Source organism: Ictalurus furcatus, chromosome 8 (assembly GCF_023375685.1).
Source record: "Ictalurus furcatus strain D&B chromosome 8, Billie_1.0, whole genome shotgun sequence".
Taxonomy (NCBI): domain Eukaryota; kingdom Metazoa; phylum Chordata; class Actinopteri; order Siluriformes; family Ictaluridae; genus Ictalurus; species Ictalurus furcatus.
The window spans coordinates 17,536,176-17,559,592 of record NC_071262.1 but is presented as its reverse complement, the minus strand read 5'-3'; the positions used below and the strand labels follow the sequence as shown (position 1 = coordinate 17,559,592).

Below are 23,417 nucleotides of genomic sequence, written 5' to 3'. Positions count from 1 at the left end.
AATGAACTAACTTAAGTGCATGTCTTACTACACTGTGCGTAAGAAGGAAAAAAAAACTTCTTAGTACCAGTCTCATTAACCAGTTATCATTTGCTGATAAATAGACTCTGAGCCTTTTTGTGCACTTTTGAGGCCACAGGCTTCAGGCTCCTGAAGGTTGCTGACTAATTTGACTAATATTCCATTTACTGAATGTACAAAACAGAAAATTTGCTAGTCTTCACAACCTTCAGTTTTCTTTTGCCTAAAAAAATACACCAGCTTCATTTCAGCATTTGAAGAAGCAAATTCTATGACGTGAATAATGGATGCTTACCTTGATAATGTTGTTTTTCCACAGCTACGGATGCACCTCAGTGTCTTGGACCATGCGGTTAGACGGTTCCTTTGAATCCAGCAAACTGTGACTTCAGTCACACCAACGCTGACTCTGGCTAAACAGGTTTGACTGGGTACCAATTATACCTCAAACACTAATTCAACCAGTTCATCTTTTGATTCCACCCTTTAACTCTGTAACATAATGTCAAGACATCACTGCAGATTTCACCATTACATAATACCTGGTGGGGTGTGTGTGTATGTATATGTGTGTGTGTATATATATATATATATATATACACATACACACACACACACACACACACATATATATATACACACACACATATTTCAAGTCCAGTTCTCACCAGGTGTTTTTAACTGCAACCAATGGCTCATGCGGCATGTTTTAGTAGGCTTTGATCTGAGGCACTCTGCAATAAGAAAGGCTCTGAGGGCATGGTGGGTCTGATTCACTACTGCAATGCCATTCTACCAAACCTTAAGAGCCTAACTGTCTTAACGGTGCTATCATGACTTTCAGCATGCTAATATGCCTGCTCTGGACAGACTGGAGTGATAAAAGAGAGCAGCAGGCATCAGGTGGTCCACACCGAGCTGCAGTGACTAAAGGCAGCTGTGGATTGGGAGCTATTTTGCCCCCCAGCTACAAAGAGACTGACAGGGAGAAAAATCAATACAGGTTTAGATGCAAACAGGTGAAATGCCACACGAATCATGAAAACGCACACAAACACACACACACACACACACCCCAACAGCTTTAAAGCCCACAGAATTTAAAACATATAGACCTATATGACCTAAAGCGTATCTAAAAGTCACTGAACAATTTGATCATTAATCAGTTTTAGGGTTAGCAACGTGAGGAGGCTTCTCTAATTTCAGCAGCCATTTTGAAGTAGTCGGCTCGATCCGTAGTTCTGTTCAGTGTGTCATTTCATACAGTGATTTGCATCCATCTCAGGAATGATTGGTAAAGACAGAACCATATGGTTGTCCAGTAGATAAGTAACAAAATGGCTGATAAAGTATGATGGGTGCTACCAATACTGATCATGGACATGTCAGTGTTTTCCCTTTAATTAGGATGGTTTGAGAAGAAAAGAAAGAAAGAAAGAAAGAAAGAAAAGAAATATACAGAGCAGCCTGACTTTAGGACTCAGGGTCGCGAACCTGTACAGTGCAGTGTTCAGATTGAAACAAAAATATTTCTAGTTGTGCTTCTGCCCCCTGCTGGTAATCTCAATAAACACAATGACCACCACATGCATTTATATTAAGAGCAGCATTATTTACTGAAAAGCAGTTAAATTGTTAATTGTTCAAACTACATGTACAACCATTGTTTCATTCCTAACAGAGTGAGGTAGCTCAAATATAGATGCTCTCCCTTAATTACGCAGTCTCATAGGCTGCCAGTTTGTAATTTAATATAAAAACACTTTAGAGACGTGTACAGGAGAGACTTCATTAACACTCACTTCACCGTTTGACTTCTGGAGGTAATTGGCTGTGATGACAGAGATAGTAAAAGTGCGTGTGTGTGACACAGAAACAGCACAACGTTGAAATCACAGATTATTCAGTGTTACAGTAGACAAAATGAGCATTTCCAGGGGATAACATTAGAAAACCAGGGTTGATACAGATGCATGAAAACAAGACGGATTAGCAAATCTGGGGTCTAAGCACTGAATCAATAAATGGCGGCCTGGATCGAACTGCTATTTTCTGATCATTATGAATTTAAAACATAAACGAAAACCGTGGATGTCAGGTCTGTGTTCATCACTTGGGGTGATGTATAGTGGTGTGTTTGAGCAAGTTAGTAGAAACAGCTAAATTCAAGTACTTTCAGTATCTTGGGCAGAACATATACCCCCTGTAAAACTAACATACAGTCAAGCTAAGAGAGAATACTGATACTGAGCATCATCCTCGTCAGTGAAGGATGTGAGGTCTTAACTCAGCCCACCTCTGCACCAGCTTCTGCTTTAAAGCCTCTCGGGCAAAACTGCAATGAATTGCCTGTAGGGAAAGAGACCACACAGCCTCCTGACTGAGGCCGAACGTGGACGCAGTCAGCTGGTACTCCTGAGAGAGATCGGTGCAAAACACGCCCTTATCATCCGTCTGAGTGAAGAAACAGGAAAATGAGGATGATGAGGTTATGTTATTTTAAACCGGTCAGCACAAATCGCCATAAGATGAGAAGAGACACTCACACAAAGCACACACGGGTGCTGGCGCTCATACCAGTACTGGAAGTGATGCTTGTCGTATGAAGGTACTGTCTGACCTTTGACATTAGAGGTCAGGCACAGTTCTGGAAACAAAACGTTGAATGGTGGAGCATATCTTAAAGTGACACTAAATGAAAAGTAAAGACAACAGCCTGAGATCTTAATTCGACATTACTCACCCAAAGGGATGTTTAGCTTACTAATTTTATCCACAAGGCTGTCTGAACCCCCTGCTTCCGGGTGTAGAAATGTTCCATGGCCAATTCTGTCTGGAGGCAAATCCAACAGCAACTCTGACTCCTCCTTCTGAGAAGGAACCTAAAATGATATGGGTAAATATTACTATTATAAGGCTGGGCTCCGATAACAAAAGGTCCATGAAATGTTGAATAGATATGAACAAACCTCAGACATGTGCAATGCCAACTTGAGCCCAGAGTTCCTGGCCCTGTGAAGAGCAGGAAGCAAGTCTTTTCCATGCCCTACCTTTTAAAGACCAACACAAAACACTTTTAAAAGACAGATACAATAAACTGTTAAAGCAAACGCACATAAAAAATTTAATCTGCAGCTTGAAGCGAATTCAATTTAAGACTTAAGACACTTTTACATAATGGCACTAATGCAATTCAAGTCCATTAGTGCAGCAATGACAACTGACTGGTGCTGATGTTTCACAAAGCTGCAATCTCAGCAAGAATTTTGCATTTAGTACAATCTGCAATTTAGTACAATTTGCATTTCTACAAGGGGTTGAACAGACACACAATAAAGATAATAACATCCACAATATGTTATTACATTTTTTTTTTAACTACGACTTTTTTAAGTACTTCAATACACTCAGTTGAATTTAAAACTTTATAATAGTTTACAATAATGCTTTATGTGCATTTATTACCACATTCTACCGATTATATCAGTATACCAAGTTTGTCATAGGAAAGTTGTGTACGATCAAATCTGATCATAAAACGTCAACATAATTTTCCTTGTTTATTCATTTCATCTGTGGTGTATCAGTGCGGTCAAACTGATGCGTAGTCAATAAGAGTGTGTGTAATATTTAAACATCCTGAAAAAAGTTTGATTTGAAGTAAAATAATAATGATAATGAGTCTTTATTGGTCACAGCACTGTAAAATTCTTTTCTTCGCATACCCCAGCATGCCAGGAAGTTGGGGTCAGAGCACAGTGTGTGTGTCTGTAATATTTAAACATCCCTGGGTCAGCCATGATACAGCGCTCCTGGAGCAGAGAGGGTTAAAGGCCATGCTCACGGGCCCAACAGTGGCAGCTTAGCAGTGCTGGGGCTTGAACCCATGACCTTCTGATCAGTAACCCAGGGCCTTAACTTCTAAACCACCACTGCCCCATCATCACTATGTTGTTAGTTCAACAAACAGATTTCATATAAAAAACATAACAAACTTTCCTTTACTTTCACACTACCCGTTTTTACCCAGACAAGGATGGGTTCCCTTCTGAGTCTGGTTCCTCTCAAGGTTTCTTCCTCTTAACATCTTAGGGAGTTTTTCCTTGCCACCGTCGCCACCGGCTTGCTCAATTGGGATTAATCCACACACTTAAAATCTGTATCCTGTGTTTATATGTTTCTGTAAAGCTGCTTTGAGACAATCCATTGTTAAAAGCGCTATACAAATAAAACTGAATTGAATTTCACTATAAATATTGTAGTTCTAACAGTAATAACAATAAAATAGCAAATAACATTGATAATCACTATTGCGCACTCAGGAACCTCGAACTAACATAGATAACGTGATTTAGAATCAATACGCAGTTCATAAATGTGAATCAGAGGTGCAGACGTAAACCTTCATCATCTCACTTGTCCTTTAACGGAGTATTAGCTGCAGTTGTGTACATGCTCTGACCTGGATTCATTTTAGTAGTCTGATTTTCAGTGTTAATTCATTTCTTTAAGCATTTTTGTGTATGACACATGGATTTGTATATTTGTTCAGGACATTAACTTGGCTCAAATATATTTATAATGAACGCTTTAATTTAATCAGACACCAGCTAAATCTAATACAGTTGAGTTCTAAAATGAATAAAAAGCCAGTTATAAACAGAATGTAAATAACTGGCAGGCAAGGTCAGAAAATGATTAGTTTTACATTTACATGTATGGCATTTGGCAGACACCCTAATCCAGAGTGCCTTACAGAAATGCCTTGAAGCACCTATCAATAAATACATCCTGATTTTCTGCCTGATTATGGCCTCAGACAGCTTTAATAATAATTTTTTTAAAAAGCAAACATTGATTAGACTCTTTATTTGCAGCAACCTAGGGCAAAAGCACCTTTTCTTTCCTCAGAACTTGGGTAGCCCGCTCAATTCTTTCCATTGATTTGATGACTTTTATAACATCTGTATAATTCAGGGTATTTTTAATGTAAATGAGATACATGTGCGATTAAATTGGGGCGTGGTGTATTGATATGATGTAAATAATTAACTTGTACAGAGGGAACGGTCATACACACAGCTGAAGCTGATTCGCTCGTGCTCAAATCGCCGTTCATTTTGAATCAGACACAGATTCGTTCCTACGTCATTCTGTGCGATCAAATCCGCAAATCTCGTTTCTATGCAGGTTTGATATATAAGGGCCGATGTGTAGATCTAGGAATTCAAGCTATCCAATAAGGCAGCTGTACTGACTGTAGGGTCACCGCTCAGGTCCAGTCCCACCACCACACCATCACTGGACAACATGAAGTCCTCGGCTAGCTTCACCGTCTCCATAGCAACCTCAGGGCCATTCCTGCGGTCCACAGCCACAAGAAACCTGTTCAACAGAAACAAACTTAATGTGTGTCACAATTCAGAGGAATGTACAGAAAGGTTTAGGAAGGACTTACAAACCTGACATCTATGTCCACTCCTTCTTGCTTACACTGATGGATGGCTTCAAGAACTGTCTCGATATATCTTCTTTTAGACAGACCTTGGCCAAAAAGGCAGAGTTCATCATGAAATAATGTAGTTTAGAATTGCTTCACAACATTTTGATGACCACTAACATGTACCTGTTTTGGGTTCTTCCCGTGGAGTGCTGCGCAGTTCCAAGTACTTCACCCCATCTGCAGCAAACTCCTCAATAACAGATTTGGCAACCTGATCAAATTAATGATTGAAAAAAAAAACCTCTATTAAACATTTCACCAGGGATTTGATACTGAAAGTCAAAGTCAACATCAATTTACCATCAAAACGTCTTCCTCGGAATCAACAAGCTGATGGATCACTTTAAAAACCTCGAAACATCTGTACAAAGGAAGAATGTAAGTGAAATCAGTGACCATAGACACATGAATATGACACTGCGTCATTTACATCCCGTGAGAATTAGAACCATTAACATTACCATTGTTGGTCCTTAAATGGTATCCATTAGACATAACATGCCACCAATAGAGGGCAACAAATTACCAGTAGAGACCCACAGGGACCATTCCAGTTTCCATTAAAACCAATACAATTCCCATTATAAATTCTGTGAGGGTTTCTATTGTGTTGTTCTCAGCAGGGAAAGTAGATTTTTGCTGATTCTACCTGACCTACAGAAAGTTCATGGAACCACAACAATCATCCCTGGACATTTTGCAACACACTCTCAGACTAATGGTAAGGAAGGTAAAAGAGAAGAAAGTAGTCCCTTGAAAAGAGTTGCAGGACGACCTGAAAGCAGCAGGTGCGACAGCTAAATGGTTGCCTCGCACCGCTGAGGTTGGGGGCTCGATTCCCGCCTCTGGGTACTCCGGTTTCCTCCCCCAGTCCAAAGATGTGCATTGTAGGATGATTGGCATTTCCAAATTGTCCGTAGTGTGTGAATGTGTGTGCTATTGTGCCCTGCCTCATGGCCCGTGTCCCCTGGGATAGGCTCCAAGCTTAAACGATACAAAAAATGGATGGATGGATTCTGTTGCATGTTTTAGATTGTTGTCTCGTTGCCACATAGAAACACATTTCATTTTCAATTTATTGGAATAATTTTTTACAGAAACACTGTATTATAAAATATCTGTATTTTCATGTTTCATCCAGAAAACATGGGGGACGTAAACTATTGCTCTCAACTGTAATCTACCTGTATATTACAGCGTCTGTAAGCAATTCTGTCTTGTTCTATGATTCGTGAAAAAAGCAATTCTTTAAAACATTCTATCTTTATAGCTGTATCAACAGACAGATTTTATCTTTATGAGTGCAAAAGCGCATACTACCTTACTAAGCTATACTATTAGTGCACTGCTAGTAGATTTGTGCTAATTAGTGAGACTACTCAGTAAAGCGTTGAGTACACACTCGGCCAGTGTGCGCCGCTGTCCGCTGCGTATCGCCGTCCCGCTGGACTCGATGTTCAGATGTGGTTTTCGGGCAATGAGTTTCTCCATCGTTGCAAAGCTGACAGAGCCGTTAAGATGTGCATGGAGCTCCTGTAAACAAAAAGAAAAGCAATTTTAATAACATCAATCCGATATGCCGATAAAGTTTCTGCTATAAGAATGATAAGGATTAGACAATAAGTAATTAATATAACAAGACAGGGCTGTGTGATGTGGCTAGACACAAAGCAGAGTAACTTACCACCCTCAAATTGATTCTTTTCCAATAACAGCATGTCCCCAAGTCTTTTATTCCCCTTATACAACAATGTTTTGACAATTACTTTAAAAAAACACGTTATTAATGAATGACACATCATTTACAGCTAAAGTTAATGTTATAGACCATCCCAAAACAAGTTAGTTCCTGTTATTACTTATATTATAGCAGCTATAAACAGTTGTTCCTTCACCAGTCTCGTTTTTTCTCTCTTAGAGTAGGAAAAAAAAGTCCTCTGAAGACTTTACCATGGTGAAAAACTTGACTGAGTAGACACAGCAGACTCCTTCCAAAAATGCTAAACATCTCCTCACAGAAAACTTCACCATATCAAAGTTTACACATTTTCCCCCCCTTTGTTAAATAAAACATTTCTAATTTATTTATTATTAGTCTTCGAGTAAGCGGAGCATCCTCCACACAAGCTCCTATAAATGAGCTGCTACTACAGACACTATAATGTATTTGAACAAGTGCATTAAAATGTGAATTCTATATCTGTGACTTGAATTACAGCCAGGTCTACTGCCAGAGCTGCTGTTATAGAAAATTATTCAACACCTTCTGACCAATAAGAATCAAGAATCTGACACAGAAGGATGATACAGAAAGTAACACCGTTTCATAATTATTAAAGTAAAAAGAATATACACCAACAAGTCATAGTTTTTGTTTAATATAATTATTTTGTATAATTCTATTTTATAATAATAATAATAATAATAATAATAATAATAATGTGAATATGTTTTGTTGATCTCATAATTTGCTGTCAGGTTTAACAGAACTTTACAGAATTCTGCACAGTTTTGCAAGAATTATGAGAAAGAAAGGTCAAAAGCAGAATTTGATAAATTACTATTTAATTTCTCTTCAAATAAGCATATCAACTTTTTTTAAAAAAAAATTATTTAAAGTATTAAAAGTTCAAGAACGTTCCCATATTGGGGAAAAGGCTAACGTACAGTACATGACATGGACACTAATGGGTAAATATCGCCACCTAGCGGCGGCACGTTTGCAACTTCAGTATGATTATAACGTGAACCAGAACATCCGGATAAAAAAACTGCTGAATCGGTCTCCATAAGTATTGGCGCCCTTCACCTCAGCCACATTCCTATTATACCATGTTGTGTGGTTTACCTTTAGATACACTCGATTAACTTTTCTACATTAATCGTAATGAGCTTGCAATCAGCTTAGGCTCCTAGCTGTTGTTAGAAACGTGCTAATTTCCTTCCTCAGCTTTAATAAGCCATTAATCTGCACTACTGTCTCAATCAAGTCAACACACTGTATAAACAGTTGCTAAATTACGAGCCCTAATTTTGTATTAGTCTACTTACCACTTTAGGTATCTGTCGATAGAAAAGGTCAGCTTCCTTGTCCATTAATATTTTTTGTTTTATATTTATACATATAAATTATATTTTAAGGAACTTTTAAATATCTGATGCAGAACAACGCAGGTTAAATATTTTTGTAAACAATTAACACGGACCGGTTTCCTAGTTGCACAATAAATGTGCAACACTAATATTATTCCCAAATACACACAACCTCGCGCCGTTAGTTCCCGCCTTTATTTGCGTTGATATACTAATACATTAATACACTTTATTATCAACAGCAACAGCAACAACAACAACAACAACAACAATAATAATAATAATAATAATAATAATAATAACAACAACAAAATATGTGAATAATTATTTTAATACAAAAATGTAACTAAAAGCTTTTTAAAATCAACATTGTGTAGGAACGTGTAAGGAATGTGCTTTTTAAGCTTAAATAAGTTATTATTATTAGATGAGCTAATATAAATATCTCAGATTAGCTCTCTCATCCTGAGATTTAATGTGTATAAGCACCTCCATCACATGACTTCACATTTTTCTGCTGTTTCTTTGAGGTCTCCGAATGTGGCCTGCACTTTGTCCTTCAGCTGGTTGATATCAACATCCTGTAAGCTGCTGAGCTGACCCAGGACAGACTGTTTGTGCTCTTCTTCTTGGTTGTCTTCTGCGATCATCTTAGCCAGCTCTGAGGGCAGCTCCACATCCTTGCCCGCTGCCTGGATTTGTATTTCATCCAGCTCACTCTAGGGTGAGACAAACGCAAGCAGGTAGGTCCAGGACACAGTGATCAGCATTATATACTATATAGATACTATATGAAGAGAGGCATGGTAAGCATATCGCACTATAGCTAGGATTTGTTATGTGATGCTACTCACCTTGGGCAGCCTGTATTTTTCCCTAAAGTGGCTCCTAACTGTGGCTCTCTCCGCATTCTTCTGTGCAAAGCTGGCTTCTCGCTCCAGCCTGAGAGAACACGATACACACAATCGGTTTGTAGACTGAAAACCCAACATCTTTAGACTAACGTATTCTTCTACATTTTCCTGTTGAAATACTTGATTGACCAGACAACTGCTTTGGTTAAAACTCACACACAAGTACACACTGTAGGGCTCCCTCCACTTCCCTCCCAATTTTCTCTAAGTTTTCTTTGTCTTCAGTATCTCATTCTCTCTATCTCATTCTCTCTTCTCTTTCTGCTTTCCTTGTTTTTCTTTCTTTTCTTCTTTCTCTCATTCCTTGCTTCCTCTCATCTCATGTCTCTTTCCGTCCTTCCTTCTTTCCTAGGTGTGCATGTGCAATGGATTGGTGTCCCATCCAAGTTGTATTCCCACCCTGCGCGCAGCATTCCCCGGATAGCCTCCGGACTCACTGTGACTTCGACCAGGATGATGTGGTTACTGAAGATGAATGAATGAATGAATGTCATAAAGGGCTGTGTACAAATTTATCAGATTTTTATGCTTTGAAGTGTAATATGAGTCCATCCAGAAAACCATGTGACAGAAAGATTAAGCAAAATGAGCATTTCTGGGGCGAAAGAATAGAAATAAAAAATCTTCTCCTAAAATGCATGTCACATAAAGAATAAATGAATATGTGGTGTACATGATGTCAAAGAGAAAACTATTTAAAATTCTGAACAAGAGAAATATGTCCTTAGGTCACTGTGGTGTACATTATTGATTGAAGGTACACTGGTCTGTAATTTAAAACCTAATACCTTCTATTATTACATGAGATAGAGGTGATGTGGCTATTTTTATATTTCAGGATGCTGGAAACTAAATACCGCGCTCAAATATTTGTGCAAAAACGTTTTGTGAATGTAATTTATAACCTTTTTATTAAATACAATTTTAAAAGCTCAACAGACTGTTCATTTTACATGGAATCTTAATGCCTTATTGTCATGCCTAAAAGATGAGATGAAGGGTTTTTATTATTATTATTATTATTATTATTTTAATCTGCCACTCTTAAGCCAAAAATGCAACTCTCCTAAGGTCCAGTCTAGAAACACTGAGCGAGCTTTTCTCAGCATTAACTTCAGAAATAAGGTTTACAAAACTTACTTACTTCTCCTCTGCCAGCTGCTGCTGATACTCCTCAAACTCCTCCTGTGTCATCCCCTTAGCCGTGGCCTCAGACTTCTCCCCTTCGACTTTCTCTTCTTTGAGACCCCCAGTGAGATCCTTCAGCTGTCCCCCTATCATATGTTTCACCATGAATGCCATCACTCCACGTCTGCTCAACACAAACCCTTCACAAACACGTCACACAAATCAGAACTGAATTGAAATAGTAATACTTTGTGTCAAAACAAGAAATAAAACTCGAAATCAAGTGTCCATCTGTGTGGATCTTCGGGAGGTGCTTCTGCTTCAACGCCAGCTTCTCATGGACAGCTCTGTCTCAGCGCATGTGACCATGTGCTCTCTGACTCTCTCTCTTTATATAAATCCATCCTGTCCTGTCTGTCTCCTGCTCTCTCTCTCTCTCTCTCTCTCTCTCTCTCTCCTCTCTATCTATCTATCTATATGTACTGTATATACAACAGAACATAATAGCATAGAAGTTTTAATGGGTACATATCTGAGGCAAGTGGACAAACAGATGATACTAGATTATAGCATAACAATACCAAACCTTAACTCAGTCGCATATAAGTACAGGACATACACATACAACACGCAATACAGATACAATGTAAAACACCCACAATACACAGCCTTGAAAGTATGAGCAACGATTAAATCTAGAAATTTAAATGTTTACCATACTATATTTAGAAGCTACAATACACATGATGCTTCTATTCCCATGGCACCTCTTGACTATTGTGTTTTTTTAAGCATCCTTTAAAAATAAATAATTAAATAAAGTGTCAGGGAGACAGGTAGTGATTTAGGGCTTTATGCTTTATTGTGGTTGTTGTTGTTTTATGTTTCTAGAATGCTCTTAATTTTTCTTATTATTCATATTTTTATTACAATTTTAATCCTGGTCAGAGTCATGGTGGATCTGGAGCCTATCCCTGGACATTAAGCAGGAATACACCCTGAATGGGACACTAATCTATCCCAGGGCATTATGTGCACACACATTCACACATTTATTTCAGTCTAGGGGCAATTTAGATTAGCTAATTAGTTATCCAGATTAGATGTCCAGGGATAGACTCCAGACTCCTGATCATAGAAAGATGCACTAATAATAAACAACAATAATTTCATCTCAACCATTTTTGCGTCGTTCTCTGTCCATTTCTCTTCAAATTCCACTGTAGTACTAGTACATGCTTTGGGTGGTTCGGGCCCCCGGGGCACTGCTCCTTTTCCCACAAGGGTGAAATGAATCTGGTAACATTTATTCATTTATCAGATTCCATTATCTATTAACATTTAAAACCAGTGTTCTGTAAGATTATTTTCCAGTGTTTTAGTCTTAGATGCCGCTGTGTTTATTTTGACTGCTTTACTGTGTCTGTCAATCAGGTCTCCAGGTTTTAAATCGTCAATGTAAATTATGAACGTAATCCCATGCCATCCAGTGATGTTTGTGTACACAGCTGCATATGGCACAATATATAAAAATGTTTCGTTCATATTCTTTCTTATAGATATGCTTGATTTAGTTTACCTCTAAGTATCAATTAATGCATTAACTAACAAACATGTACTAACATGTACTTAAGATGGTTTTTATTCAAGGATGAATACATAAGATTCACGTCATGGTTAAGGTTAGCTCTTCACTAGTTCCTGATTGGTACATGCTGTAACTCATCACTAGTTAATATTTAAACAAGTACTAATTCAGGTATTAGTGCATGATTATTCATGTACTGTCATTGTAAAGTCTTACCATTATTTATTTTCTCTCATTATTTTTTCTCCCTCATTCCAACAGAGGGTTTTGACCTAAAATGCAATAATTAGAGTACTGCTCTCTTCAATTAGAAATGTCTGAGTGCTGATTTATTCCCTGTCATATTTACATGGTTTAAACTTACGCCTTATGCAGTGTTTTCCTAAGACATGGATGTGGATGATATAAATATAAGTTTAGTCTGTTTCATAAGGCAAATCTCTATGCTCATATGGCCTGATGATGGATTTGCTGTGAGAGAGCAATGATTCACCGTTCTGCCCTGAAGATTCTGTCCCAACACTTACATCCTTATACAACACGTATATATTCTGCATTTGTGTTCATTTCAGGTTTGATGCGTTCAGTTCCCTCAAGGCTTTCTTTAATCAGCGTTCATTACTTTATTCAAAAGCATCTTGCTGACTAGATTCTGACTTTTTTTCTTCCTCATTGCGTGTTTTTCTGTTGCATGGCTACTATGTGGAAAACTAACTGCTAATTTGCATTTAGTAGCAGTGCAACACAAACACTCCCCCACACACACCTGCAATTCATGAATCTATGGAGCTAATAATTACACAATGCTCAGCTGATAAAGAACATGCATGAATACACACATTACCATAATGCATGACTGAACAATTCAGGATTTACTCATTCCCAAGGAGTGTTAAGGAGTGTTAATCGATGCAGATTCATGCCAATGTGTCCACATGAAGACACGCTGCCAGCTGAAACAAAGTCTAACAGCCCTCAGCATTGAATAATTAGCTTGCTACTTGGTACTGAAATGGAATATTTATTTGTCTTGAAGATACTTCCTTAGAGGAGGTCACAACATTCAGTAATATTCAGTGACGTATTTGACAGCTTCTAAGAAGTTTAGGCTGTAATGTTTGCTGTACTCATCATGTTTATGTGAGGATTCTTTGTGAATGACTCACTGTTGTGATATTCCTGTTGTATATAACTGCAAGAATTTATGAGTCCATGGAAGATTGTTTAGAAGTTGATGCTAAATGTAATTTTAGTTGTATGAAGTATTTTCAGAGTAATTAACTGACACAACTGAGAGAAATCTAAGCATTTTCTGTACCGCTTATCCTACACAGGGTCATTGAGGAGTCTGGAACCTATGCCAGGGAACTCAGAGTACAAGCCGGGAGACACCCTGGTTGGGGTGCCAACCCATTGCAGGACACAATCACACACTACAGACAATTTGAAAACAACAGAAAATGCCAATCAGCCGACAGCACATGTCTTTGGATTTAAGGAGGAAACCCCCAAAGCACAGGTAGAACATGCAAACACAGGGGTGAGGTGGGATTTGAACCCCCAACCCCAGAGGTGCAAGGCAAACATGCTAACCACTAAGCCACAATGCCCCCTGAGAGAAATATTGACACTCCCAATTGTTTTTCCTCTAGTGTCCACGGTCATTCTGCCTTTACACTTCAGTTCTATGTGCTAGCTAGCTAAACTGTGCACCTCAAATTACCTACACAAACACAGAGGGGCAAAAAACATCTGCAAAATGTAACATTATTTGTTGAAGAACTGTTGTGACAAATGACAGCTGACAGGGACTCAGGGTGAGATTGCATGTGAGGGGAAACTGCTGCTTTTCAGCAGCTCTGACTTTGTTCGTTCAGCTCACACTGACAGATGCACACACAAGCTCAACTGAGAGAAAGAAAGAAAGAGAGAGAAAGAAAGAGAGCGAGAGCTTATTAATATGTACCCACAAGTGAGCAAAATGTGTGCTATGTTAATTTATTTATTTATTCCCCCACACTATAGCTGCAGACTTCTGCTAAACCACTCCCCCACCTGCCACATATATTAATGTAAACATTTCCATAAAGTTATTATTTGGAAGTTAATAGAGGTTATGTAAACTCCTTTATCATTTAAAAATAACTCTTAGAAAATTTGACAAAACCTGATCTTCCAGGAACCGTAATGTTACCCAAACAAATGTTCTGCTAAACTAAAATTTCTAGCTGGGGTTCTGATCTTGGTCCGTTCTCATTTCCATCATTTTCCCAGAGAAAACCATTCAGTTCTTAGAACATGTCACTGTTTCTTGGGATTCCAAGTTAAAAATGCTTACAAATTATCAAACTGTAAGTCATCTGAGCCCTATTTTAATAACTTTATGAAGCAACTTGTGATGTTTTTTCATCTACTTGAGAGTGGATTGTTTTTGTGTTTCTTGTGCTGTTGCTGAGGTGCACAGCAACAAAGCAAGTCTCTGTTGGTGACTCATCCAGGGTGTCACCGTTTAGCATGTTCCCTGACATACGGATACAATCCAAGAGCCCGAGGCAGAGCCGGCACCGTTTGCTCTGATGCACATCTCGGATCTCCACTCATTAAACAAAAGCTTATTCATGAGCTGATTCTCCACTGTCCCACACACTGATTATGAAACATTTATGCAAACTAGACACAAGAGAGATTGAGCCTGGAGACGTGGATTACACTAAGATGACAAGATCTCACCAAAGCCTGTCATCTCAAACACCTTGAAGCTATGTGAAAAAGCTAGTGGAGGAGGAGCAGTCTGAACAGAACAAAAGAAAAAAAAAAAACTCCATTTCATATCTTAGTATAGTAAACAAAAATGTGTATTTTATCTGGAATATATTCCTCTGATCTAACATATTTTGTCATAGCTCTAGAACAGAACCAGCAGCACGCAGTTATAAAGGTTTATATTTCATCCTGACTGAAGCAACATCAGTTCTCTTCTTCTCAGGATATTGTTACTGCAATGTCGTATCAGATGTATGGTGTTCTATGCATAGCAGAGGAGAAAAGCAGAAAAACAAGCACTCTGCAGTCTGAAAGGGATGTCTGTGACACAGGAGGCACAGATAACAACCGTTACTGTTTCACTTCACTTTTTCATCTCCTGTCAAACAAAACAGAAACCTTCAAACCAAAAAGTGGCAGCCAACCTTTATACATTCCTTGAAGAAGAAAAAAGCGTTTCTTCAAAAGGATTCAGTTCATAGTTTACAAATGCCTTGCCAAATCTGCAGAATGTTAATAATTGAACATTATAATTATCTTGTTCAAAAGTCTACACCCCCCTGGCCCCTAAGGTATCATGATCCCCACGGTTAAATATGGTGGTGGCGCTTTAATGTTTTTGGGGCTATTTTTGTTAGGATACATGGCATCATGGACTATCAAATATCAACAGATATTAAATGAAAACCTGACTGCTTCTCCCAGAAAGCTTAAAATGGTCCGTGGTTGGATCTTCCAGCAGGACAGTGATCCAAAACATACATCAATATCAACACAAAAATGGTTTACTGACCACAAAATCAAGGTCCTGCCATGGCCATCCCAGTCCCCTAACTTGAACCCAATAGAAAACCTGTGGGGTGAACTGAAGAGGAGAGTCCACGAGCATGGGCCTCGAAATGTGAAGGATCTGGAGACATTCTGTATGGAGGAATGATCTCAGATCCCTTGCCATGTATTCTCCAACTGCATCAGGCATTATAGGAGAAGACTCAGAGCTGTTATCTTGGCAAAGGGAGGTAGCACAAAGTATTGACTAAAAGGGTGCCAATAATTGTTGCACACCTATATTTAACAAAGTTTTTTTTTTTATAAACTTGTGTTGTGTTTGCAGTTGTTTGATATCCATGAGAGCAAGGTATTTTTGTGAAATTTTTTTTAACAAAAGATCAAAAGGTTAAACAATAGACAATTTTTCACATACATACACACACCTTCAGGACTTGTACAGGCAGACAACTTTATATTTTCTTTCTTCATCGTCTTCTTACACTTTACATACAAAATGCTCCTTTTTTATGGATCAAAAACGTAATCAGCAAATCTCCCACTCCCCCAACCCCCACCCACATCCCCTTATGTGAATTCACACATGCTTCAAGTTCAATATTTTCCAGGGTTAAGAACGAGACCCACTTTTCAATAAATTGAAAGACATTAAAAACTACGGGTGTGAACACTGAATAATAAAAACTAAATAACAGCAACAGCTCAGGTGCAGGGAAGAGTCCAGTGCTCCAGAAACACAACGTCCACAGAGGAGTATGCACAGACGCACGCTTGCACATCCACACAAACCCATGGTCATGTGAACATGCTGATTAAAGAGGAATCGGTCTATACAACACTGCGCTGTGTGAGCATGACTTAGCAAAGTGAAAAGAGTATTCTAGTAGAAGGGGAAACAGTAAGACAGTGAAAGACATAAAAACAAACAGGTCATAAGAGGCTGGAAACAGTTAAATTATTTATAAAAAAAAAAAAAAAAAAAAAGGAAAAGAAAAACCATCAAGAAAGGCGAAAACACAAGAGAAGGCCAGCCTCTCCGATTCTATAAAACAAATCATAAAGGCACAGCAAAAGAAAGGAACAAATAAAATAAAGTGGGGATCAGTAAAACAATTTGGCCATACTTATATTTCATCCTCTATTTCAAGTGTGTGATGACAGAGTGCTGTTCTGAGAGCGTGTGTGTGTGTGTATACAGTCCTCTGTGCTCTCTCTAACGGAGTTAGTCTGTCTGTGTCCTTGCTCTCACAGGTAATCTTTATCTTGGATGAGCTGGAGGTTCTCTCTCAGCGCTTTAAAGCTGGGCCGCATTGCCGGCTCCAAAGTCCAGCACAGCTTCATGACGTCGTATACAGCAGGAGGACAGCCGTCCGGGGAGTCCATCTTGTAGCCCTTTTCCACACGTGGCACCACGTCTTTCAGAGGCTGTGACAAGACAGAGAGACTTTTAAAAGGTGCATTGGTACAATTTGTGCAATTAAATTTGTTGAGGTTTAAAAAATTAAGAAAGAAAGAAAGAAAAAGCACCACCATCATCATCAATATTAGCAGCAGACAAACCTATAAATTGTGGACTATTGTGCCTCCTGCTGGAGACTACCATGTTACTGTTACTAGTGCAGGTATTGTAAAATATAGGTGTTATTTTGTCCAATTTTACTAAAATTAGTGATGTTATATAGTTTATTTAGTTTAGTTTTTGTATATATTCTGGCTTTTACCATACACCATGGTTGGTTGCTAGTCCATCACAGGGCACCGTGCCCACACTGGGCCCAATCACACAGTGATTCACACCTAGGGGCAATTTATCATAGCCAATCCACCTACTGGCATGTATTTGGGAGACAACCCAGAGGAAACCCATGTGGGGATGGGGGCGTGGGGTGTGTGTGTATCCAGACAGCATCCTGAGCTCAGGATCAAACCTGGGACCCTGGAGCTGTGAGACAACAACACTATCTACTAGGGATGCACCGAAATGAAAATTCTTGGCTGAAGCCGAAACCGAATATGATGAAAAACGTTTTTTCGCGTTTTTTCCATTTATTTTGCCATTTTTTTCACCATTGCATAAATTAAATAGTCAAAATGTGCTTTTTACTATTTTGTCTTGCTTTTCAAAGAAAAAAAATCAATTACAAAAACTACAATTTCAAAATATTTATTTAACACTGAACATTTTTTTTTCAATCCAGCAGGCATAGGCTACCAACAAGGCACAATATAACTTTAAATGAATAAATTAGTAAAATAAAAATATTTTTATGTGGTCATCTTTGAGCCCCCCTTGAACAGACTATGTTAGGCCTATAAGTGACTGCTGAAAGAATGTAACACACTGTAGCCTACAACTAAAAAGTACATTAAAAAGTGCATTAAAAAGTGCAGAAAATGGTTCTATCTGGTTCTATACGGCTGATTATATTGGGGATATATACCGCTCGCGTCCCTGTACACCTCGTGGAGTATTATAGTAGATATAATATAGTTAGATATGTTGTTAATGTTATGTACCGTGATAGATTTAGTTAGTTTAAACTATAGATTAGTTCATTTAGTCCCCGCTGGTTTTTCCGCTCCCAGTCCATAGTACTAGTTCATGTTTCTTGTTTTGTGTTTTGACCCTGTTTTCTGTGACCGCGACTCTGATTCCTGCTTTGCCCCGTTTATGCCTGTTTGCCGATCGCCCGACCCTGTTTTGTCTTTACAACCGTCTTTACCTGCTTCCGTACTCTACTCCCTTACGTCTCGCGACGTGACAATACTCCGGAACAGAAACAAAACAAACGCACGTGTCCACGGTAAACTTCCATCAACATCCGAAGAGCACATAGCTCGTGCATGCGCGCGCCCCCTCATCGAGGTCATGACATTCGCGCGTCTCACTCTGGTTGCTAGGCTATTTGGTCGCGTCATCAAACACGTCATTGTTCGGTCAAATTTATTCGGCCTTTTCACTTATTCAGCCGAACACCGAAAATGCTTTTTTTTTTTTTTGCTATTTTCGACCGAATAATTTCGGTTGCCGAACATTCGGTGCATCCCTACTATCTACTGCGCCAGTGTGCAATTCACCAACGCAACAAATTTTACTTATTTATTTTTACATTTCTTTTTAACTGTGTACTTAATGGTATAGAACATATGTTAGAAGTGTATAAGGTAGTTTTTGTTTGTATCACAGCAGCACAAGGCTTTTTTTCCCCATCTCTCTTGAGGTTAAGAAGACAAATAAATGCAGTTTCGTCATTTTCTTGAGAAATTCAAAGCTTCAAGCCCTGAAGACTTTCCTGTGGTGTAAAACTGTGGCTTTACCTTTGACGATGTCACAGAAAACCACAATTACACATTTGTATCTTTCTGAAACTATTTACTGGACTAAATAACCAAGAATACTCACGATTCTCGGGTATGGTACGCGGCCAAAGGAATAGATCTCCCAGAGCAATATTCCATAACTCCATACATCTGACTTAGTGGAGAATTTCTGTTCAGGCACACACAGGAATTACAGAATTTAGCAGTGGTCTACACGCGTGTCTGCAGTTTATCTGCCTATTCAGACACAAGCGCTCGTGCACATACACTTGAACTACCTTTTCTCTCAGGGCTTCAGGGGACGTCCATTTGATGGGCAGCTTAGCCGTGTCCTGAGTGGACGATGCCTCCTTGGTCAAACCGAAATCACTGACTTTAGCGATGTTGTCGTCGGAAACTAAAACATTCCGAGCTGCCAGATCTCTATGGACGAAGTTGTTAGCCTCCAGATATTCCATGGCCTCACACACATCCCTACACAGAGAGGCCGAGAGAAAGCATGTAATCCAAATAACAGTAATAATTAAAATGATTACAATGATAGGAAACTGGAATGTCATTTTAAAATGTCTAGTCAAGGTGACCGAATTACACCACACATTTTGTGACCTTAGTGAAATACTATTCTTTCTGCATTTTCAGTCTAATCTCTATATGCCGTATCCATAACGTGTGTGTGATTACCACAGAGAAGGTAAATCACATTTCTCTGTACAGAAAATAGACCAGAAATCCTGTTTATCCTAAACTCATTTATTATGAACGTTTAAGGGATGTCAATAAATGTTTACGCAAACCACGTTTTTATTCAATACATATGAATTTTATTTTCAGAGATGGACTACTTTTCAGAAGGAAGGATCTTCAAGAGTGGTGAAGCAGCATTTTGTTTTTATGCACCAAACACTCATTATCCATCAATGATTAAATTTTTTATTTATTTATTTTTTTAAAATCAGCTAAAAACATATTTTTCCACTTTAGTATTTAACAAGCTTTTATGATTTGCCTTATTTTGACCGGTAATGTTATGTTTAAATTACTTTTATATTATTTCAATTATTGTCTATATTTAAACATTTTAATTATATATTATTATTTAGTTATTAGAAGAAATTCTGTCCATCACTGCTATTATTTATTACATATTTATTATCTGCCTGTATTATTAAGTTATTTTGACCATCATTTCTTCATTTCTCAGTTTTTTTTTTTTTTTTTTTTTTTTTACACTTCACACTATAAAGCACTGAGCTGCATTTAAATGTATGGAAGATGCTACAGAAATAGATTCTTTTTCTACTTCTTCCTATTATCATTATTACTACTACTACTCAGTTTACATCTGATCATGGATGAATACCACAAAACCACTGAGAAGTTTACAATTATTTGGATAAGCCTTCATAAAACTAAAAGGTTTTCTATTCTTTTCTTAGCACAAGTAAATGTGTCGAGCTTCTTGGAGTACACTGCACGTGATGGCGAGAGACTAGGTTGAAAACCACTGGAATATTCCTCCAACGTACTACCAGACAAGATTAAAAACTCACATGGAGAACTTGAGCAAACAGTCTCCTCCAATAACAGTGCGTCCTCTGGAGCGGAGATAGTCCACCAGGCTTCCCTGCAGAGACACGGCCATTCCGTATTAATGTAGCCTTCCTTTCCATTTGTACAAGTTCAGCAAATAAATGTGCTCATTACGTCACTCATAATTCGCCATATTAAGATCCATCCTCAAGTGTTGCACATAAACAAAAATTGCATACATCTCCACAAGATAATTCAATTAACCTAAAGGCCTTGGAAAAGTATTTGCCATTTGAAAACAGATAAGCACAATTTTAATATAATGGGAGTTTACATTAAATTCCCCATACACAACACATTACTCATTTAACCTATTATTCGGAATTTGGCAATATTCTAATTATTATTGAATCGTGTAAACGCAGCAATCCTATTGCCTGATTCAGATTAAGAAATATTCTGACTTCTCAAACTCCGATTCCCACCCCTGGAATTTACCCGTTTTAGTCAGAAATTTGTTGCATGTAAACACCTTATTCAGAAAATCCACTGAAAGGAAATACATGCACATGCTCAGTTTGCAAGGAATTGTGGATGCTAACAGTTGCATAGCTATAGGTTCGGTATTTAGGAATAATTTGAGGCATTTAGCAGCGCAGGCGTACTTATAACAACCGTGTATACAGTAATATTCCTATGCCTGTACGCAGATAAACATCGTATTCAGAATATGGCTGCAACCCAATTATAGACCTTATACGGAATTTCATGTGCATGTAAACGTGGTCATTCTGAGATGTATAAAATTGAGTCATTCCAAATCCAGATTGTTACCTATCCAAAAAGGTTTCACCAAGAAGCTCCGTTAAAGGAAAATCACTTATTTTTGAGATTCTGTACTAACGAGAATTTCCTACCGACAGACCGATGGATTGACAGACTAACATTTAAAAAAATATTAGGTAGCCAGAAATTTGGCCTGAACATGAACGTGTAAAAACATCTCTGTATGACAAACAGGAAGGAAGCTATTGAAGAAAAGCTATTTCAGACATTTTACCTTGCTGTGACCTTGACCCTGCTTGGATCAATTCCAAAATGTAATCAGTTCTTTTTGTTGGTTACAGAGATACTTCCAGCTAAATCCTACAAAATTATTCAACCACTCATTCTTGAGAACCTCAGATGCACGCACAGACAACCTAGTGGCAGATTCCGAAGACTCTCCTGTGGCAGAAAACCTACTCATCATTACAAAGCACCGATACTGGAGTCTCCTTCCAGAAAGGTTCAATAAAGGTTCTTTTCCTAATAGAAATAAACTTCGTCATACTAATATCTTTGTTAAATAACGTTTTCATACATTTATTCCACATCCATTTATTATTAGCCTTAAATTGTAGAGAATTCGCCATTCAAGCTTCTGTGAATTAGCTACAGCGAGCTCATTAATATAAACCTGTGATAAGAATTACAGTTACGCTTCTGTCCGAGCTGCTGTTATAGAAAATTAAAATCAACACCTTTTGACCAATTAGATTTGAGAATTCAACAGTGACGTGGTGTAACCAGTGCTGGTTAAATGCCGTTCATGTCACTGACCTTAGCCATGTACTCTGTGACGATGAATAAGCTGCCCTTCTCCTCTACGATCACTCCCAACAACTGCACCAGGTTATTGTGTCGCATTTGCCTACACACACACACACACACAAAAAGGCATGGACGGGATTTAATATTTCATCAAGTTCAATTACTATAGTCACAGCACAAAATACAGGAGCAAATGCTCAAGGTGATTTTAGTACGTCAAGAATAACTGCTGACTGGACAAGAACACAGTGTACCTTAAGGGCAGATGACTTATATCATCATCATCATCATCATCTCTCCTCTCTCTGCACTCCACATACACATATTGCACATACCCATATTGCACATACCCACTTCTATCCCGTAATATACTCCATAGCATTTCACTATAAACAATTCTACTCTGTATAACTCTTTGAATGTGACAAATCGAGCTTCAACTTCAACACGAGCATTTTATGAAAGAGCTGAGAACTTACGTCATTACCGAGGCCTCGGCGATGAAAGCCTGCGCTGTGGCGTCATGTTTGATGCACTTCACAGCTACTTTAGTGCCTCTGTAATCCCCCACCATGACATCTGCGCAAAACGTGTCACGTCATTCACTTGGTGATTAGCGTCATGCTTTGAGTTTTTCCAAATCTTATCTTTGTACATGGATATGTTGCTCCATGTTTTTTAATCTGTTCAAGCATTACAGCAGACTCAAATCAGGAAGAGATGAATAATAGATAAATTTAAGAAGTTATCTTAGGAAAGAGGAAACAGGAAATATCATCCGCTTCTGCATTAGAGGAGCGATGACAAATCTATGATTCATACAAATACACCCTTAAAGAGAATAGTCTTAGATAGACTAGTGTGAAACTTACCTCCAAATTCACCCTTTCCAATAGTTTGAATGAGTTTCAGTTCCTTGCGGTTCAGTGCCCATCCACCTGAGCAACAGAAACAGGAAGTGTGACTACTGCTACCAGCATTGAACCAGAACACCACAATGATGGAGCTTTGCATATCAATAGTTTTTCTTTTTTAGATATGTAATAGGACCAGACTTCTAGCATGTAATACTATATGTAGTTCAGAATTCTGCAGTGAGTCCACATTGTACAAGTCGCAGGACACGGAAGGAACCATAACCTGTCTGTTTATCCAATTAATCTTATAC

General features: G+C 38.4%; 3 protein-coding genes across 6 annotated transcripts in view; all 3 read right to left on the bottom strand.

Moving 5' to 3' along the window:
• Window positions 1–675: 675 nt before the first annotated feature.
• adal (adenosine deaminase-like) lies at window positions 676–8,797 on the bottom strand. 2 transcript variants are annotated; one of them, XM_053631605.1, is made up of 10 exons: window positions 8,579–8,797; window positions 6,930–7,060; window positions 5,828–5,888; window positions 5,651–5,738; window positions 5,487–5,568; window positions 5,283–5,409; window positions 2,994–3,074; window positions 2,768–2,906; window positions 2,571–2,671; window positions 677–2,478 (listed from the first exon to the last, which is right to left on the bottom strand). In XM_053631605.1, exons 1-10 carry the CDS (start codon window positions 8,621–8,623, stop codon window positions 2,287–2,289), a joined length of 1,047 nt encoding a protein of 348 aa, XP_053487580.1. In that variant the 5' UTR covers window positions 8,624–8,797; the 3' UTR covers window positions 677–2,286. The 2 variants fall into 2 exon arrangements, with proteins under 2 accessions (XP_053487581.1, XP_053487580.1); XM_053631606.1 differs by lacking the exon at window positions 8,579–8,797 and having other exon boundaries at window positions 676–2,478; window positions 6,303–7,020.
• A 214-nt stretch (window positions 8,798–9,011) lies between these two features.
• cplx3a (complexin 3a) lies at window positions 9,012–11,089 on the bottom strand. The gene is made up of 3 exons (XM_053630991.1): window positions 10,679–11,089; window positions 9,475–9,562; window positions 9,012–9,339 (listed from the first exon to the last, which is right to left on the bottom strand). The coding sequence occupies exons 1-3, from the start codon at window positions 10,834–10,836 to the stop codon at window positions 9,115–9,117; spliced, it is 471 nt and encodes a 156-aa protein (XP_053486966.1). The 5' UTR covers window positions 10,837–11,089; the 3' UTR covers window positions 9,012–9,114.
• Window positions 11,090–16,233: 5,144 nt separating this feature from the next.
• csk (C-terminal Src kinase) overlaps window positions 16,234–23,417 on the bottom strand; it is a 40,169-nt gene continuing 32,985 nt past the window's right edge. For all 3 annotated transcript variants that reach the window (XM_053631170.1, XM_053631172.1, XM_053631171.1), the window contains exons 7-13: window positions 23,122–23,187; window positions 22,729–22,828; window positions 22,259–22,349; window positions 20,677–20,750; window positions 19,402–19,597; window positions 19,206–19,292; window positions 16,234–17,227 (exon numbers count right to left, since the gene is read on the bottom strand). In XM_053631170.1, coding sequence (XP_053487145.1) covers window positions 17,048–17,227; window positions 19,206–19,292; window positions 19,402–19,597; window positions 20,677–20,750; window positions 22,259–22,349; window positions 22,729–22,828; window positions 23,122–23,187 — 794 coding nt within the window. In that variant the 3' untranslated portion in view covers window positions 16,234–17,047. The remainder of the gene's footprint in view (window positions 17,228–19,205; window positions 19,293–19,401; window positions 19,598–20,676; window positions 20,751–22,258; window positions 22,350–22,728; window positions 22,829–23,121; window positions 23,188–23,417) is intronic.